At 37.7% G+C, this 20306-nt stretch overlaps 2 protein-coding genes and 1 long non-coding RNA gene across 3 annotated transcripts; all 3 read right to left on the reverse strand.

Annotated features, from left to right (window-relative positions):
- Positions 1-5380: 5380 nt before the first annotated feature.
- Positions 5381-6293, reverse strand: LOC139719590 (echinolectin 1-like). The gene is made up of 2 exons (XM_071631002.1): positions 5984-6293; positions 5381-5633 (listed from the first exon to the last, which is right to left on the reverse strand). The coding sequence occupies exons 1-2, from the start codon at positions 6291-6293 to the stop codon at positions 5419-5421; spliced, it is 525 nt and encodes a 174-aa protein (XP_071487103.1). The 3' UTR covers positions 5381-5418.
- A 522-nt stretch (positions 6294-6815) lies between these two features.
- On the reverse strand, positions 6816-10876 carry LOC139719659 (uncharacterized). The gene is made up of 3 exons (XR_011710113.1): positions 10856-10876; positions 8171-8274; positions 6816-6919 (listed from the first exon to the last, which is right to left on the reverse strand). It is a non-coding gene; the product is annotated as an uncharacterized lncRNA (long non-coding RNA).
- A 5178-nt stretch (positions 10877-16054) lies between these two features.
- Positions 16055-19914, reverse strand: LOC139719591 (echinolectin 1-like). The gene is made up of 4 exons (XM_071631003.1): positions 19830-19914; positions 19216-19337; positions 16925-17246; positions 16055-16266 (listed from the first exon to the last, which is right to left on the reverse strand). Exons 1-4 carry the CDS (start codon positions 19912-19914, stop codon positions 16055-16057), a joined length of 741 nt encoding a protein of 246 aa, XP_071487104.1.
- Between the last annotated feature and the right edge of the window lie 392 nt (positions 19915-20306).

Below are 20306 nucleotides of genomic sequence, written 5' to 3' on the forward strand. Positions count from 1 at the left end.
TTGTGTGTAAAATAGATATTCTTCCCATTTTGCTTCATCTTTAAGCGATTTCATGTATTGCAACGTGAGACTGCGTTCGATTGTAGTGCAATGAGATGACTGACAAAAAATATGATTTTGATTGTCACAGTTTGTCGCAGCTTTTGAATTCAAGCACCCTGTCGTATTGAAGAGATCACATAAATTATTAGGGAGCTTTAGATTTGCGGCGCGGACGTTTGAGTCGATGCTCGAGCTGGGCGTTCTCCTGTCTCCCTGCGTCGTGTTGAAAGGAGACGCAACCTATAAAAATCAAAATGGCGCCCCCATTTATTATGATCGGTGCATGAAGTATAAGCTCTCTACGTCGTGAATTGAGCGGACGTAAAAATAGCGCAAAACGCGTAGTGAAAACTCAGCTAAAAATAGATCGACTTTGATACACGATTTTGCGCATGCTCAGAACATGTTTCCCTAACCCCCACCCCTCTGAACGTCCCCGTCGTGAAAATCTAAAGCTCCCTTTTGTAACTTATAAACCCAGTGCCTTACGCAGTCCAAGTTGTAGAACACACCATGTATTTGCTATTACATAAATTTGTATATCAAAATGTGCTAATACCTTTCATTTCCTTCTGTTAAAATTACGCGTGTATTATATAAGTACTTATGTGTAAATCTAATTTCTTAAATTCATTAGGAATTCAAGAGTAAATCAATATGCCAAACAAAGACCTGATAATGTATTCATATTCACGTAATTGTGTTTTTTTACATATAATTTCCTTTTACTTAGGCAGATATTATGTGGCATTAATTTCATTGTCTGCACGCAGTATACAGCGTCAGGTCAACTGTCATTATTGTATAATATGCGTGTGTGCGCGTGTGTGTGTGTGTGAGTTTATATGCAAGCGGTTCTCGACTAAAATATGTTAAACACACAGAGCTTGCCTAATATGTGTATTTAACCCATCATCAATGCTTGTAGTCACCTACTTTCTATGCGGGTAATTGATAATCACACTGTAGTGGAATCGTTGTTTTATTAATAGAGCGTAAAAAAGCATTTTTTTTTGTGTGTGTGTGTGTGTGTGTCGTTGTGTGTGTGTCCACGTGCCAACTTAGATGAAGATAATCAAAATCAAACGTCTTGCCGAAGGAAAGTGCGTACGTTCGCACAAGTCATTCAAGAATCCAGAACATTTTCAACAGTACAGAGCTTCACGATCGATGGCGGAGATGACATCCCCATGGGCCATGAGCACGAAGCTGACGTGGCATGTCCCATTGAGTTTCTCTCCATGATGTATCTTCCACGGCTAAATGAGACATTACAAGGCTTTTTACATTTGTGTTTCTTAGGACTTTCTCTGACCCAGGACTATCGTTAGTCCCGTACCAATTTTTTCAGCTTTTTACACTCGCCAATAATAGTCCCGTACTATCTCTTGTCCGGGGCTAAGGAGAAAACTGACCTTTTTACACTCGTATTTCTAAGCCCCGGACTTTCCAAACCACATGAATATTCACAATTACGCTGTGTACTGTACACGTACACGCACGCACCGGCAGCACTTGATTACCTCGTTTCTGATTGGTCAGTGAGGGTCGGACTTCGTCTCCGTCGCTTAGCCCAGGATTATTTTTTCGTTCTGTTTACACTCACTTGCTTGGCACCGCAATTGCGGTGCTAACCCCTGCTATTTTGCAGGGCCAGATAGTACCGTACTATCGGTGGGGCTAGCCCACTTTGGCAAAAACGAGTGTAAACAGAAAGTGGGCTAAGGATAGTCCCGTACCAACGGTGGGGCTAAGGCCCCCCCCCCCCCCCCCCCCCCCCTTAGCCCCATCGTTAGTCCGGGGCTAAGCAAAATTTTACAAGTGTAAAAAGCCCTTACATTTCGCCGTCAAAATGATTCACATTCCAGACGATTATGGCACATTCATGACCGTTATCGTACGGACGATATCGCTGTCATTTCGTCATTGCATTAATGACCTCTTTTCGATAGTTATGTTGAAGCGTAATATGTATTTTCTTTATATTGTTAAACACATGTGACATCTCAAGCTGTAGTAGTCTTCTTATCCAGCAGTGACTGCACAGACACTTCAAAAATTCATAACTTTTGAACGGATTGTCTAATTTTCCTTAAACTCTCACTGATGTGTTCTACATATAATTACTGAATTCATTCTATCCACATGTCTATAAAGGTGAACATGTCCTTTATTATAGCGATACCCCGGTTCGCTCAAATCTCCATATGTGGAGACTAGTTGTGGCATGTGTTGACCCATTGAGAGTTATCCAAGATACAGTGGCTTTAGCAACATCACAAAATTCACGGACTGCTATCGGAGTCCACTTCTTCGATCTGTATGAAAAAATAATGACCTAATTCTCCCGACACAGGGCCGGCGGAACGGGGGGGGGGGGCCTTTTTTTTTTGTACGATACATAGGAATACATAAGGTGTCACCACTTTGGGATCCCCCGCACACACACTTTTTCTTTTTTTTTTACCCCGGAAATCCTTAAGTGGCACTAGAAAAAACAAATACATGTAGATAGAAGCGTTGATGTGTGTGAGCGCAATAAGTTATTTGTTTTTGCGCTGAAGACCTTGTCTTTGTGTTGTTTTGCTTTGTTTTGTTATGTTTGTTTGTTTGTTTGTTTGTTTGTTTGTTTGTTTGTTGCTTGTTAGCTGGTGAAAACCTGAAGTGGTACCAGAAGTCTGACGCCGGCCATGCGACGGTCATCAAACCACACATGATTGTAACCATTGAAGTTGATTCTTGTGCTACACATTTGGTAACCAATCTACGAAGGAGTTTGAGTTTGAGTTTGAGTTTGAGTTGAGATCAGTTTATTTCACCACGGGTCACTCACTTCAGCCAATTGCTGTTCTTCTGTGAGTCCGTGTAGCTTAAAGGGGATGGCTAGTAACTGATCAGTGGGAATGCTGAGGGATGATTGTTCCAATCCTTATGAGATTCATTCGAGAGTTCATTGTATATCTATTGTTGTGTGAAAATCATTTGCTTCAGAATGGTCTCATATTCAAGTAATGTGCAGTTCAATGTTTCCAGGTTAGCATGCCTGTACAGTGTCGCGGCGACCGTTAACATTGAACTGCACATTACTGAAATATAAGACCATTCTGAAGCAAACAATTTTCACACAACAATGATATACTCTTAAATCATCTCCCAGCATCCCCACTGATTCCCACTGATCAGTTACTAGCCATCACCTTCAAAAATCATACGGTTACAAAATACATTTTATACATAGTAAAGAAAACGAGAAAAAAAAAAAAACAAATTACATTTATGTGGAGTGGAGTGGATTATGTTGACACGCATTGAAACTTATATGTTACTGAAGGAATACTTCGATTGGGTATTGCTGTGCTAGCTGGTAAAAGAATTGTCGCATATTACAAAAGACAAGTGTATGTCTCTTATTCTGAATATTATGATGCTTTATCAAAAATATGACAGCTGTACATGGGTAGTGGTTGCCATCATTTTAGTGCATTGTGTATCAAAATGCTTAAAGCCACTGTTTACCATAGGGAGCAGTGATATTTAAGTTATCACATATATTTTGGTCCATGAAGGTCAGTTGTATCACAAATCATCCCAAGGTATAAAAATTTCGCAATAAAGCCTGAAATATAAGGAGATGTCACTATTTTTGTCAATAAACCATAACTGCAGACGGTTTATACATGTATTAGAAACAATTTTCATGAAACTATTGTTCACATTTTATATATTAAACGATACTTAACATTAATAATACTGATTAACATTTTTACATTCGTTGTTTCTATCCATAACTCGCGTTTTAGAACTATTTTGAAGTACTAAAGCTGGTGTATATTTCATCTGAAAATGATAAATAATGACTTTGATTAATTTCTGAATTGCCTAGGAATGCAGCTTTGCACAGCGATCATCTCAGGCTTCGATTCAATTACAATCATTACCTTTGTTAATTTTTATTTCTACATGCGGAAATTTGACGTTAAAAGGAAATGTTTTTGTTAAGTACTATAAGAGTAATACCAAATGTAATTCATATTTTTTGTATAATTTGAATGAAAGTGAATAAATATCATTGGTAAAAAAATAAGTGTGTGTGTATGTGTGTGAGTGTGTGTGTGTGTGTGTGACTTCATTTTTCCCCCACACTCCAACACTTCCTCAAAAGAAGGACGTTTAGAATCGCGGCTTTGCCGAAATTTAGATATACCTTGCAGTAGGTGACGCAGTATACCTATGTGCATCTTCTCGCCATGCATACACACGATTCATTTAGTGTCACCCTCGCACGTGTTTTGCAACGGACGATGCCAAACAATTGAGCCCCCACCAAAAAAAAAAAATAAATAAATAAAATAAAAAATAAATAAATAGAATAAAGAGCCTATGGGTCTTATGCCTATGATCAATACTCCCCTTCTAACTCCCTCTCTCTCCCTCCCCCTCTTGCCCTCTCTCTCTCGTTAGTACTCACGCCTTTCATGATTTATATACATCATAATATATTATATGATATATATATATATATATATATATATGTATATATATATATATAAATATATATATATATATGTATATGGACATATATATATATATATATATATGTATATATATATTGAGACACAAACAGACAGACGGGGACAAACCTGCATGATAATCTGACTCAGATTCGTATTTTATTGATTTATAGCGTGGAAATTTAGCTTTTTGCGCTTCAGCTGGTAATTGGTAAGACTGTATAATCATAATCATTCGATTCATGCACTCAGTCTTGTTCAACCAAAATCAAACCTAGTACCTATTTTGGTCGTACACTTGAATAAAAAGGAACTGATTAAAATGGAAACAAAAACTCTCACCTTGTTTTGTTGTTGGTAGGAAGAGCGAAAACATGATACAACTGCGAAAAAATGTGTCCATCCCTTTAGATTCGTTCATATAATCTTCTGGTTGCTTTGGCCCTTTCTTTTTATATGAAATAATGGTTTACGTTCATCCTGTATCGAATTCTATGAATTTCTTGCAACAACCGTGTTCTAGAGAGAGCGCCCCCGTCCCCGCCCTTCCCAAGTAATGGCAAAGTCCGGTGTGCTGACCTATAGGGCCTCAAAATGATGCCAAAGATCTGCGCTCTGGGAATTGTGGTGAAAAGAATTCGTTAATTTTTTATTTTAGAATTTACTTTGAAAGCTGGAACTGCTCTGATTTCTTCTTCATTGATTACATTGTTGGTTCATTTTATAGGCTTAATCCCCTCTCCATCCAGTGGTCTCACTTTTTAGGATAAAGTGGGATAACACTAATGTCCATGTTATTTATCGTGTCAAACACGGGAGTTCCTATATCATTCATGATTCAAATTTGTCGCTATGCGCAGTGCTGCTAATGTCTGGCATACACGAAATAGAAGGTCCCGTTCCAGGAGTATCTGTTACGATGCCACTGACCAGAATGGACTGAGGGAAGGTGTGATCCTGCTGCCCGCGGCCCGAAGTAGACAGACTCAAAGAAGAAAGGTTTAGACTCTCCGTTGGCTGAGGGCGTCCCACCTTGTCCGCACTTGCTGGAACTTCCAGCGATACACGTCATGATCTCGACTGAACAAAGAATGCAAATAGCAAAAACTCTATGAGGGAGGCATAAGAAGATGTATAATTACAACACAGATAGCAAACTGGCCACCATCTTGCGTACGTAAAGACAGTGTTTTGTTGATAGCCAACCTTCATTGTGATTATTATTTTTTTAAATCATGAAGTGTAATGTTTGTATCTGTATAACGGACGTCAATACGTAGGACAGTATCGGCACAGGAAATTCAAATTTAATGAAAATAAAAGTGTATAGTTCCAAATGTAAGGTAAAGTGGTGAAACTTAAAGATGCGAGTAATGAATAATTATACTACTATTAGTTTTACTGGGTAAGAAATAATTTTGCTGTAATACCACTATTTGACTGGAACTGCAGCCGGGTGTGGTCATTGGCGTATCCGTCGATGTACACCTTCCTTTCTTCCAACCACGGTGTCGTCCGCGTTGTTAAACTCGATGGGTTCACGCTGTCGTCCCCAACCATCTGGAAGACGACGTCGGTCTGCACGAAGAACTCGGTGAATTTCAACTCAATCATCTGTTTGATGCTGGACGGAGGGATGATCTCCAACTCGACCTCCGCCTCGTTTTCGTCGTCGTAGTGCCAGACACTTCCCATGCCGGACTTGCCGTAACGAACCCAGCCCCCTCCATTCAAGTCCATTTCACAGTACACCTGTCAAATAATGCGTTTGGTAACATCTCCTGTTACAAGCTTCTCATTACCGTCGGGCTCTAACTACTTATCCACAGCGGGAGTATCGATGGAATTTTCACAGTGGTTTGTGTTGAGATTGTGAACGTTTGGCATGCCGTTTGCCAACTTTAGAATGTATCCTGAAGAACACCTCGAAACAGTAGTCTTGTTATCCAGGATTGACGGCACATCACATACAGTAGATTTAACGAAACTTTGAGATTACTTAAGTGTTGATTGATTGATTGGTCGATTGATAGATTGAATGATTGATTGATTATTGATTGACTGATTTTACTCGTTGAAACGGATTGTTTGATGATTTCCCTCAGACTTCACTAATATGTGTTGAACCCACATATCTATTTGGAATGAATTCCCCTTTAGGCATGTTCGGAGCAAACCAAGAGGATCGAAGTGAATAAAAAAGTTTGTGGATGGATCCAGTTGTCCTGCTTTAATTGTTCTTACCTTGGTGTAAACTCCAGCAGCAGCTATGTAGTAATATCCACTCGGTTTATAGCAGACATCCAGAATATGTTGACAAGACAAGGCAGGATTATCCGGGCTACCAAGAGAGGATGAACAGCCACCTAAAGTATTCCAAACACATTCATGTTTAAATCATACCAAGTTTGCAGGGTTTTTCATGTTTTTATTGATATGTCATGTGATCACAAGAAGCACAATTATTTATGAATACCTCATAAAAACTTACATTCCCTCTGTTTTCGCAGAATCTCAAATCATGATATTTCCTTAGTAAGTAATGCATATCACTACTTATATTAAATCAAATGTGTGCTAAGTAAAATACAATAAAATGTGCGAGTAAAACCCTAGCTGGCTTTATGAAATTGTTATATCGATCCTTATCAAATGATTAGCTGAGAGCAATCATATGACCAGTCTTTCATTTTGCCCTATCTAACCTGTACATTATCTATACTCAGCAGATAGTCATTGCGAAGAACTGGTTTCTTCCTTCTTGAGCTAGTTTTTGACAGCAGATATACAACTTGTTATATTCGATCAAGGGAATTATGTCACGAGAATCTGTAACTGCAAACAGGCGGGAATATCGTCTTGATATTGAGAGATGCAGAACCGTTGTGGTAATGTATTTTCTGAAATGGAGCGGAACCTTTGTTCATCCGGAACAATATGTCACGTTCATCAATGTAATCTGCTAGAATAACTCACGTTGGTGAAGCAGACGATGTTGTTCGCATTGATGTCGAGTTTAAGACGAGCTACGGTCAATTTATAGACGTGACAGGACGCGGGGAAAAATCGGAACGGCGTCGGACGCGGTAAAAAGTTTTGAACTGCTCAAAATTTTATTTCGCGGACAACCACGGGCGGCGCACGTGGTAAAGACGTGCAACACACGTGAAACACACGTGATAATCCGTGTTCCGGCAGTGATTAAAACTTGGGGAGACGCGGTAAGACGCGAAAGTTTAGCGGTCTGTCACGGGCAGAGCACGGTCATCTGACGCGTGTTACGCGTTGGTATCACGGGAAATAGCGTGTGTTTAGCGGCTTATCACTCACAAATGGATTTTCCGCGTACATACACGTGGCTGGACGTGGTTAGCCGTGCTTAGACAGTGCTTCTGCAGTGGAACAGCCGCCAACGGCCATACCCCGTACAAAACCCCGTACCGAACCAAAATTGACCAAAAAATTACCACTTACGACCACGTCCACCAGATTTTCATAACTTTTTGTACGTGATTTAGACGTGGAGTGCTGTGTGACCGGAGCTTAACCCCATCAATAAATGTTCTGCTACAATGTGTACGATGGACTAAGCTGTAATTGTGTTTTTAATCCCTTACCATTAGTATCCACTTGACCATGAATGAAGGGTAGGAGAGTGACCACGACACCAATGACCGCAAATACACACGTGTTGAATGTCGATGCCATGTTGAACTTCAAGCTAGAACAACGGGAAATTTTTGTTTTAGTACATACTGACATAAGATTTTAAGCACCCTTCATGGGCCATATCAATTTGCTTCTCTTTCCATGAACTCTACTGCGATTCAATGAAATATATATATATATATTATGTGTGTGTGTATATATATATATATATATATATATATATATTGAAACAGGGAAGGAAAAACTGACCAGAAACAATTGTAATAATAAATAGCGAAAAATAATTATGTCAGGTTAATGTGTGTGTGTGGCACACATGCACACACTATAGCATCTGACCACACGAGCAAAGAGAGTTAAGGGTTTGGGACGAATACCGATCTAGGGCTTTCAATAGCTCAGTCGGTAGAGCACCGGTCTAGTAATCCGGAGGTCTCGGGTTCGAATCCCAATGAAAACCCATTTTCTTTGCTCAAAGTTTTCGCTATATATATATATATATATATATATATATATATATGAAGGGTTTCAACACAAAATGGGCTGAACGCCATTTCAAAACATTCTAAACTAAGTCCGTCATCAGATACGCTGTATCATGATATCTTATTTTTTAACATAACAGGGAATGTTCTTGAAGTTATGATTAAAAGTAATTTTGTAATACAGTACCCTCTTTATTTTTGTCAGAACAAAAGAAATAAGAAGAAGAAATGGGGGGGGGGACGTGCGCCCTCCCTTTAATTTTGTAAGGGCGCCTCCCCTTTACGGAATTCCTGGATCCGCCCCTGTGCCCCGTGATCAATCGAGCTTTTAAAGATAAAGAAGTTCAGGTCATGTGTAATTAATGTGTGAAAAAACTCAAAATCATAGACTTAACAGTTAAACATGCACCAAACACGTCTGATTTCGGTAACCAGTAGAATTTACAGTTCATTATTCCGAAGGTGCGTAATATAGAAAGTAAAATAAAGTTTGTTATTCCAAAGGTTCGTTAATCCGAAAATGAAGTTAAGTTCCTTAATACCCCGAAGGTTCGTTAATCCAAAAATAAAAGGGGTTTGTTATGAAACTCCCTAATCCGAAAACGAAATGATGTTCGCACTTCCGTAGGTTCACGAAGTTTCTTTTTATTTTCGGATCAGCGAACTTCGGAATAGCGACCATCACCCCACTTTAACTAATATGCAAATGAAAAGACACGCGATGCCGCTCCTAATTGGTTTGTCGGTAAATCTATTTGACTATAATTAAAATGCTAGCGATAGTTTCTACGGGTGCTGTTCGTTATTCCGAAGGTTCGTTATTCCGAAGATTCGTTATTCCGAAGGTTCGTTAATCCGAAACACACAATTCCCTATACCTAGAGGTTCGTTAATCCGAAAATGAAAAAGGGTTCGTTAATCCGAACATTTGTGGCGTTATTCCGAAGGTTCGTTAATCCGAAAATGAAATAAGGTTCGTTATTCCAAAGGTTCGTTGTTCCGAAATGATATAGGGTCCGTAACGAACCTTCGGAACAAAGAGCTTTGTTTCATTTTGGGATTAACGAACCTTCGGAATAACGATCCTTATTTCATTTTCGGATTAATGAACCTTCGGAATAACAAACCTCATCACATTTTCGGATTAACGAACCTTCGGAATAACGAGGTGCAACCGTTTCTACAACCTTCCCTTTCTATTGGTCTATATCAAGCCTTGATTAAACTTTTGCTGTTCTGTTTTCACTTGATTCTATAATATTGTATGTCAACTTTGCCTGGTGTGGATTTCCACACTGCGACAGTATACAGCTGAAATTAAATCTTTAACAAATTGAAGAAAATCACTGTTGTATTTCTACGACCTCACAACATAAACATATACCCCTGAAGGTATTAATCATTAAGTATATGCTTGATGTAACATTAAACTCAATCTTTGATAAAGTGGACGCATAACATACGAAATGCTAAATATTTACGCTGCATGATGCTTTTGAAGATAATGCAGCAGATATTTGCCAAAAAGATAGCAAAGTACATAGCAAGAAGAAAAGTAATGGCGTCTACAAGTTATCCTTCAAACGTTTAAGTTTTCATAGTAATATGACATGTATTCCTGTAAAATTGATAAAATACGAACACCAAACAAGTGTTGTAATCTGTCAAGACTGGAGCTTGGGAACGTCGCTAATTCTCGATTTTCCTGCTCTTTTCGGTGTTAAATACACTTCTTTAGACACCAAGCTTCCCAACGTATATACAGTACATTTATGCAGACATGATTAATTCCACTTTATTACCAAAAACCTACTAAGATAGAGGAGACTTGAAGCCAGTAGATGCAGTGCATTAGTTGCAAACAAGAAAGTATGAGATTAAGCGCTTAGAAACATGATCAAATCAAATTATCATACTAATAATTCTACTTCTTCAAAACAAAAACAAAGGCCGTTGTACGTTGCAAAATAAGAATTATTTTAGACTTTGACGTTCAGATCCGCCGCCCTAGAGCAGCTATCAACTTTCTATTAGAAAAGGTGTAAAAGATATCCTTTTTCAGCTATCACCAAATCCTAGAGTTTGCTCTGTAGCATGTCTGCCAATAAAGAAATAGCGGTTCACAAAAATGAGACAGACACAACTCACCAAGTTAATCAAGAGCTGATGGAGTTTGCTTCCTGCGTGCCCTAGGTCAGATGTTGAAAATAGTTATGTGTCCATCTGCCTTGGGATTATGATAGTGGCGCGATTTCTGGAAGACCAGTGCTATCAGCATAGAGAGGCTATCGGGGGGAGGGGGGGGGGGGCAATATCCTGAAGCGTTTTGTCCGACAAATTTGATCTCAGCCAATCAGATGCAAACTATTTCAGTAGCTTATAACAGTTTGTCAGAAAAAAAAAATCTGACAAAACGCTTCAGGAAATGCCCTCCACCCCCCCCCCCCTTTCTTGGTTAATAGTAAGACCATATCATTACTTTTAAAAAAGTAAAGTATATTGGTACCGAGATATCAGGATGTCCTGTTCACTAAGTGACGGGAAATCCTGTCCAAAAGATTCCAGAGCTACATATTCCGGGAGGTGGAAGAGATCCACCTTCCTGCATATTCCTGCGACGTCTCACACCAGCAATTTCCTAAGAGGTCTCGCATGTTTAAAGGTATTAGCCCACATTTGCAAACCCACGAAAATCAAAACTGCATAAAATAGGTCCAATATGACTTCAAGTACAAGTTATAACAGTAACATACCTCACCTGTTGCTCTTTGTCTATACCATTCGATAAAAGAGAGAAAATCATCGTTTTAAAATCAATTTTCAAACCGGGTCAACCCGACCCAAAATCGAATTACGAGCGCGGGCTAGCTACGTACATGTAACTTACACAGTCATGTATCGCATGCATGTAGTACGTACGTGGACCGGAGCTAGCGAGCGTTATACGCATGCATACGGTGCATTTTCATTTATTTTTATGAAAGTAATGGACTAATTGGAACGAAATTTTGCACAGGTGTTACTGCAATCATACCCAAACTCCATGCTAACTATGAGACCAATTGCTGCAGGTTTACAAATGTGGGCTAGTACCTTTAAACAGTGTTCTCGATTTATTTTATTAATTAATTAATTAATTTATTTATTTATTTATTTATTTATTTATTTATTCAGTCTTTTTTCAACAAGGTAGCCCCATCAGTAGGCAGGTACTGTTCTTACTGGGGGCCCTGCATTCTCTTGTGTTTCTTTCAATCGTAGCTCTTCCCTATTGAAGCAATGTCAAAAAGAGGTCTCGTTTTTCTGCATCAGGAGTGTCACTATCTTACAGACAAGGCACATTCAGAAAACTCCATTATTCTTTTTATCATTACCATTGACACGTGTTAAAAATTGGAAATTTAGAAAAAATTGAAATACACAAAATATTCGGCGTCTTTCGAGTTTGATAACGAGGTAGAGGAAATTATTTCACTGAAGTCCTGAAAATTGCAAAAGGATTTTTCTTGCTGAAACTCCGCTCGGAGGTCTCTAAAGAAAGACTACGGTTTTATAACTCAAAACTTTCACGTGTTTTCTGAATCTACGCCGAAATTGATACTCACAAAGATTTGTTTCAGGCATTACCGTTTTTTCCCCGTCTAGTCACTCAAAATTGAAAAGGCTAGAAGAGTAAAGAAATCAATCAAGAGGTGAAAGTTGATGGCAAAATGTAGACCAAGGGGAAAAAACAATCAGAAAAAGAATCAAATGGATCAACACACTGACTCATTTAGATGAATTTTCACTGTTTGTGAATTTTCACTGTTTGTGAAAATTCATTAGCACTTTCATCCCTGACGAAGGAGGAGGCCCCCCAAACTTCGGATTTTGAATCAAAATCAAGGCAACTGGCATTTAATGCATTCCTCTATTATGGCATAATTATTGCTATTTCTAGTACTGCCAATACGCGGAGCAAATACAATATATATAATGTCTCTCTCTCTCTCTCTCTCTCTCTATATATATATATATATATATATATATATATATATATATATACATAATATATATACAGCGTGTCCCACACAAAAATGCTAATGGCACTCTAGATGGGTATAATATTAAAATTACAACATTATATTGCTTATATCTTTACACCCGTACACTACAAATAATTTTCTACAACTGGATGAAATTTTATGAGATAAATGGTCCAATAAGCACAAAGATGAGCATTTTTTCATTACACATCAGGAAGCCTCTCCATCCAAGTTTTGTTGTCAGTACGTATGTGTAGTCAGATTCAGCTAATAAGATTTGTTATCTATTCAAGTGGTGCAACATCTATTCATCCCTCTCTGATGAATAGAAATTCTTGCATATTTACGACTGTGCGTTCAGCGAAACATGACGAAATCTGATCGAAATTTGAACAGGGTACAAAGTGAATTCGAGGCAGAACTCAATCAATGAGCTCCATGCAAGGCGACAATACTCAGAAATGTGCTCAAATACAGGGAAATGGGAAAAAACCTTAATAAGGGCAGATCGGGAGAAGAGTAACAGTTCGAATACGAGAAAACATTGACATGGACCACATGAGGCAAAGCCTCATTCAAGAACCTCGACAAAGTAGCGGGAGAAATAGCGTCCCACACGTAATTGGACTATGTACTTTATTCAACGTAATAACAAAACTTGGATTGAGAAGTTTTCTGATGGGTGCTGAAAGAAGGCACATTTCTCTGTGTTCAATGACCATATGGCATAAAATTTAAGCCAGTTGCACAAAATTTAGTTTAGGATTATGAAATTACATACAATATGACTTGGTAATTTTCAAATTATACTCATTTAATGTGCCATTAGCATTTTTTGTGGGACACGATGTAGGATTGGGAGAGACAGACAGACAGACAGGGGGCAGAGATGCATGATAGTCGTGATAGTCAGATTCGTCTTTATTAATTTAGAGCGGGGTAATTTAACTTTTAACGCTACAACTGGATAAGTGGTCAGACTCTGTATAATCATTCGATTCACTCAGCCTTGTTCAAAACGAGATCAAACCTAGTACCAATTTTTGTTATAAACTCAAATAAAAAGGAACTGAATAAAATGGAAGCAAAAATGTGGGTAGCTTGTGGATAGGAAAAGCAAAAACATGATATAACTGCAATTACATGCGTCCATCCCTTTATAGTCGTTATAATCTTCGGGATGCTTTGACTTTTCTTGTTATATGGTTTACGTTCATCCTTTATCGCATTCTACGGATTTCTCGCAGCAACCGTGTGCGTAGAGGGAGCGCCTCCGTCCCCCGCCCTTCCAAAGTAATGGTACCGTGTGCTGGCCTAAGGGCCTCAAAAATGACGCCATAGATCTGCGCTCAGTGGATTGTGGTGAAAAGAATTCCTAACTTTTTTTTAAAGAATTCACCTGAAAAACTGATATTGCTCTGATTTTTTCTTCATCGATTTTTTCAAATAACGTTTATTCATATTTCAAACAACAAGGATAACACTAAAAATTTCATTTATATGAATAAATTAGAAATTAAAACAAAATCAAATAAATCATCTGGAAGATTAAACAAAGGTCTGCCACAACGTGTTTTGTTTATTTCAAGTCTTTTCCGTAATTCTGATAGAAACATATATCGCAATCTACGTTCTTTATTATCAACAACTCTGTAATACTCCAAAAAGCTATATTCATAAGACCATCTACCTCCTCTTCTTCATTGCTGTTTAACAAAAATGCAATATCAATGTCAACAGAAACATGAAAATTTGCTGAATTAACCAAGAAATATAATTCCAGAAACTTCTGTTCAGTTTACATTTAATAAAAGCATGTGTTATATCCTCATCTAGCTGACAAACATCACACTTAAAATTATTACTTATATTCCACTTAAACAAATTCATCTTCACTGGTAATAAATCATATAACACTTTAAAATCAAATTCTTATCTTTTACTTTAACCAAATTACGTACAAAACAATAATTCCAAATTATCTTCATCCCCTATACGCTTTCCGAAAAAAACAACAACACCTGGTGTATACTCCTTCTTGTTGATCGATTGATTATGAAAATACTTCGATGTTACATCACATAATCTCTTTACATTTTTTTTTTTCAAATTTCGAAATGTGGGGCACATATTAATGAAATATTCTGCTCTCTGTCCATAGATGTTTGAGTCAACCAGATTTTCGGTATAGCTTTCCGCAGTTTCGAATAATCAAACATTGCCCTTCTTTTACTATTTCTAAATTTCAGTAATGACATGAGTTGGAATTCTTCCACCGTTTTGTATCTCCCTCCCAACAAAATGTCTTCTAATCGGTTAATACCACTCTCAAACCGTTCTTTGTAAAACAGAGGCTTCTTTTTGAAAGCTATATTTTGGTTGTGCCATAAAACGTTCTTTTCCACAGGCATGACATGGGGCTTCTTTCCCAATATCTCTTTGTCTATCAAGGACCAGGCGCGCATCATTTCACTATAAAACGAAGGCATGTTTTAACCAAAAATGGACATAACATTATACACTTGAAAATCACAATTCAAAAACAAATCTAAACCTCGAAAACGGTTAAACCAATAATGAGCAAGGGTTTTCCACAAAATGGCTGTCGTGTCATCAACCATCCTCCCAATCCACCTTAACCTAAAATTTAACACCAGCTTTTCCACACCCACCATTTTAATCCACCATTTGAATACTATTTGATAACATCATGCCTTCTTACTTTTTCTACCCGACTTTGCCATAGAAATCTAAGCATAATCATTACAGGAACTGAATCAAACATAAGCAAATGTAGTATCTATTTGACTAACTACCAAACTTTTAAATTCTATTGTTGGTTCGTCTTCCCCCAGCGGTCTCGTTTTATAGGATAAAGTGGAATAAGATTTTGTCTCTGTTGCTTCTTATTCTTGGTATGTCGGGCAATATATGCTCTTCTACACGCCCTGGTAGGGCGATGTACAATCATGAACTATGTATGCTCTGCAGTTGTTGTTTCCTCATTTTCCAACGTTAAGTCGATGTGACCGTTCTGTCATGGTATTTAAAAACGTATGTAATTATGTCCCAGATGTATGTCTAATGAAAATTGTAAAAATTGTGGGAAATATCTATAGTGTGCATATAGTACGATACATGTACATATTATGTTTAATGATATTGCATGAAAAGAAAATAAGGAATTGTAAAGTGATATGCCATTTAAAGACAAATAAACCAATTCAAATCACTAACACTAATATCAATATACCTATGCTAATTTTCCTGTAAACACTATAATAGGAATTCATATTTATGATTGTCGCTACGCGTATTGCTTCTAATGTCTGGCATATACGAAATAGTAGGTGCCGTTCCAGGAGTATCTGTTACGATGCCATCGACGAGAATGACTCGGCAGTCGTGCACCTTTTGCCCGCGGACCGAAGTGGACGGACTCAAAGAAGAAAGGTTTAGACTCTCCGTTGGCTGAGGGCGTCCCACCTTGTCCACACTTGCTGGAACTTCCAGGGATACACGTCATGATCTCAACTGAAAAAAAGGATACAAATAGCGAAGAATGTTACGAAGTCCTAAGAGGACTTATACTATAAGCAAAGTGATAACAACTGCCATTTTATCTTATAGTTAAAGCATGATTAAAGACAAAACCAACCTTAACTCTGTTTTGATTTGTTCTGTTTTTCAGTGTAGTCGAAAGAAATTTACAGTGTATGTTTATTATCATGTAGGCCTATATGATTTATGGTTTTCGTATGTATATCAGGAAATAAAATCCATTTCCGCAAGCTTAGAAGTGAATATTTTGATATTATCATTGTTGCAGTGTTATCACTAGTAATATCATTTAAACAACTATTTAGGTAGGACCTACTACTCGATAAAGAAAAGGTCTCACTGCCCCCCCCCCCCCCCCCGTTTCGCTAAAAATCCTCAAACGAGTCATGAAGTCTAGTCTTAGAAATGGAATACAAATACATTAACGTGACATAAATATGGAAAGCAGAAATACATGTTTCACTTTGAAAAAAAAATCAAAGTTATAAAATCGTTTAGTATTCTTTATCTGATTTCATGTCCTCTGTAAATGTGGTTGTGAACAAATGATAAAGATTTAAACCTTGAGATATAGATGAAAAAGAACTGCTCAATTCTCTTAGCTTCACTGCGTACGAAATAATCTTGTTACCACTGTTTAACTGGAATTGCAGCCGGGTGAGGTCGTCTGCATATCCGTCGATGTACACCTTCCTTTGTTCCAACCACGGTATCGTCCGCGTTGTCAAATTAGACGGATTCACGCTATTGTCCCCGAACATCTGGAAGACGACGTCGGTCTCCACAAAAAACTCAGCAAATTTCAGCTCGCTCATCTGTTTGATACTGGACGGAGGGATGATCTCCAAGTCGGCCTCCGCCTTGTTCTCGTCGACGTAGTGCCAGACACTTCCCATGCTGGACTTACCGTAACGGACCCAGCCCCCTCCGTTCAGGTCCATTTCACAGTACACCTGTCAAATGATAAGTTTGTTAACATCATCTGCTTTAATCCTTTCTTTATCATCGGCCTCCTATTTGTACATAGTATCAATGACATTTTGAAAGTACATGTATTTGTGTTAAGATAGTTAAAGTTTACCGTCTCACCATGGTGTTCGGTTCAGTTTAAGTCTATTTCTACATTCCATTGTCAATACAGTGATACAAGAACTTAAAAAGTGGCGGCATCTTTGTATGTACGATTGACATACATTTTGTTGTGGTATACAATACGAAAAAGACGTATTATCATAATTGAAATTATTTCAACAACAACGTATTTCAACATAAAAGCAGCAGTCTGAATATGTCTGAATATGAATATCACTGATTTTCAATATTTCAAGTTGATACATTAAGTAAGAGATAAAAAGGGGGATGAGAGTTTGTGATTAATCGCACAATAGGCTACTGGATAGCAACAAAAGAATTTATTTTGGTTGAGACACAGTTTCCCCAAACAATACTGTGGGTCCCACACTTGATTAGGATCACTCTGTTTTGGATATCTCGGCCATTTCAAAACCAATGTTCATCAAATAAGCATTGAATCCCTCTTGGAATTACATGCTCTTTCATATTCTATAAGAGGTTTCTCACTATCTCACCAAAGAATAATAAAAACCTGAAGTTAAGGCTCAACCAAAACTATACGATTCCTTTAAGGGTCATCCTTTTTAAAAACGGGAACTGCTTTCGCTATTTTAAGAGAGTTTGGACAGATCCCTGAACACAGAGAAAGACTAAAAATATATGGTACTATTTTCTTCAATACCCAGACACTTATATCATCATAACCACTCGACCTACTCTATTTCAGGCTTTCAGCAATCTTCAATCATGTCAATATTTCCTCCCCACCCGGAGGAGTGCAAAATAAAGTGTTTTTTTTTAAAATGAAAATATACATATTTACTGAAATTACATCTATGTTTTTCTTTTCCATTTGGGTTTTAGATGTTCGGGATATTCTTGTGAGATTATCAATATGGAAATGAAAAACGTACGACAAAAGAATAGTTGGACTTTTATCAGGCTAAAATATCCACTTTCTTCATATATTATCAATATTATAACACCCATAACGTGCAAAATGAAAACTTCCTTGTTTTCTTGTGTTAATCTATGTAGATATTCATCAAAATTATCTAAAATATCTCAGCTTTGTAATTTGGTGGTCTATGTATAACCCAGGGTCCCGTTTCATAAAACTTGTTATAATAAATGACCTGAAATGAAAATTTGAGCCCTTCCGTGACTTTCGCATCCTGGATGACCACCATAATCTTTTAGAAATCAATATTTCAGAGTCCAAATGTCAGAGGAATACTAATGTGAGGCTAAAAACTACTTCGCAGTGTTTACGTTAATCATCCCGTTCCATACTGAATTCTGAAATGCCCATAGACTCAACATGCAGCCACCAGATTCCCGTACAGGACGGGTTAAGTGCCGCCCATATGAAAATCTGCAGAGATGGGTGGTGACATTTTGATATGTATTTTGCTAAGATTGGATCTGCTTATATTTCTAGCATGATGAAAGCACACTTGACTTATACCACATTCAGCAGGCAGGGGGAAGTAATATCCTTTATGCATGTCAGAAACAAGTCCACAGAATGTGTATTTTTCAATAAAAATGAAAAATTTTGAAATATCTTTTTATATCGTTACCTTACCGTAACAACACGTATGTTGTTGTAATCTTCTTATCCAGCAATGACGGCACATGGATTTAACCAAACTTTAAGATTTCTTAAGTGTTGATTGATTGATTGATCGATTGATTGTTCTATTTTATTTGTTGAACGGATTGTCAGATTTTCCTCAAACTTCACTGATATATGCTGAATGCACATATACATTTAGGATAAATAACCAGGATCGAGGTGTATCAAAGGGTTTTTGGATGGGTGCACTTGTCCTGTTTTGTTCTAACCTTGATGTAGACTCCAGCAGCAATTATGTAGTAATATCCATTCGGTTTATAGCAGACATCCAGTATATGTTGACAAGAGAAGGCAGGATTATCCGGGGTACCAAGAGAGGATGAACAGCCACCTATCAGAAATACAAAAGCTTATACATCATACTTCCAAGTATACGTGTTCTTGATGATATGTATTTATATTAATATATATCATATTATCATAAGAAGAACAATGATTTCTAACAACGATATAAATACTGATAAATAGGTGTTGCAGTAACCAAGCTGTTTCCTCTGGGTTTTTTTTTTCCCCAGAATCTCATTGATATTCCATTGCATGCAATACGGGTTTGGAATAGCTGAAACATCAAAAAACAATTCAGTAAAACAAAATTATCGAATCAAAATATGGGTCCCACACTTTACTATTACGATCACTCTGTTTTGAACATCTCAGCCATTTCAAAATCAATTTTCATCAAATAAACGTTGAAATCCTCATGGAATTACATGCTCTTTCGTATTTCATAAGAGGTTTCTCACTATCTTACCAAAAAAAAAAGAAAGATAAAAACCTGAAGTTAAGTCTTGACCACAACTATACGATCCCTTTAATCCCTTACCATAAGCATCCACTTGACCATGAACAAGAAGAGTGACCACGACGCCGATGACCACAAGAATGCACTTGCTACTGGTCGATGCCATATTGAAAGCCAAGCTGGAAAGAAGGGGAAATGATTATACACATTCTTTTATATTTACCAGCATTTTAAGCACCCCTCGTGACTGCAAAATCAATTTCATTTTCCAGCCATGACCTCGACTGCGATTCATGATATACGGGAAGTTTCCTCTTTTTTTTTTGTGGTAAAATTACAAAATAACACTTTTATTGTGCAGAACACAAATAAACGGAGTACGCAACTGCTGACGTGTCCTCGTGGTAATCATGTGAAAGTACAACACAGGTGGAGCTTTTAGTTGGAAAGTGTGTTTGTGTGTGTGTGTGTGTGTGTGTGTGTGTGTGTGTGTGTGTGTGTCTGTGTGTGTCTGTGTGTGTAGATTCCATTTCTTTCTTTCACTTTCACAATTACTGC

This window comes from Diadema antillarum, unplaced genomic scaffold, assembly GCF_040938485.1.
Source record: "Diadema antillarum isolate AM-2024a unplaced genomic scaffold, OU_Dant_1.0 scf00000112, whole genome shotgun sequence".
Classification (NCBI taxonomy): Eukaryota; Metazoa; Echinodermata; class Echinoidea; order Diadematoida; family Diadematidae; genus Diadema; species Diadema antillarum.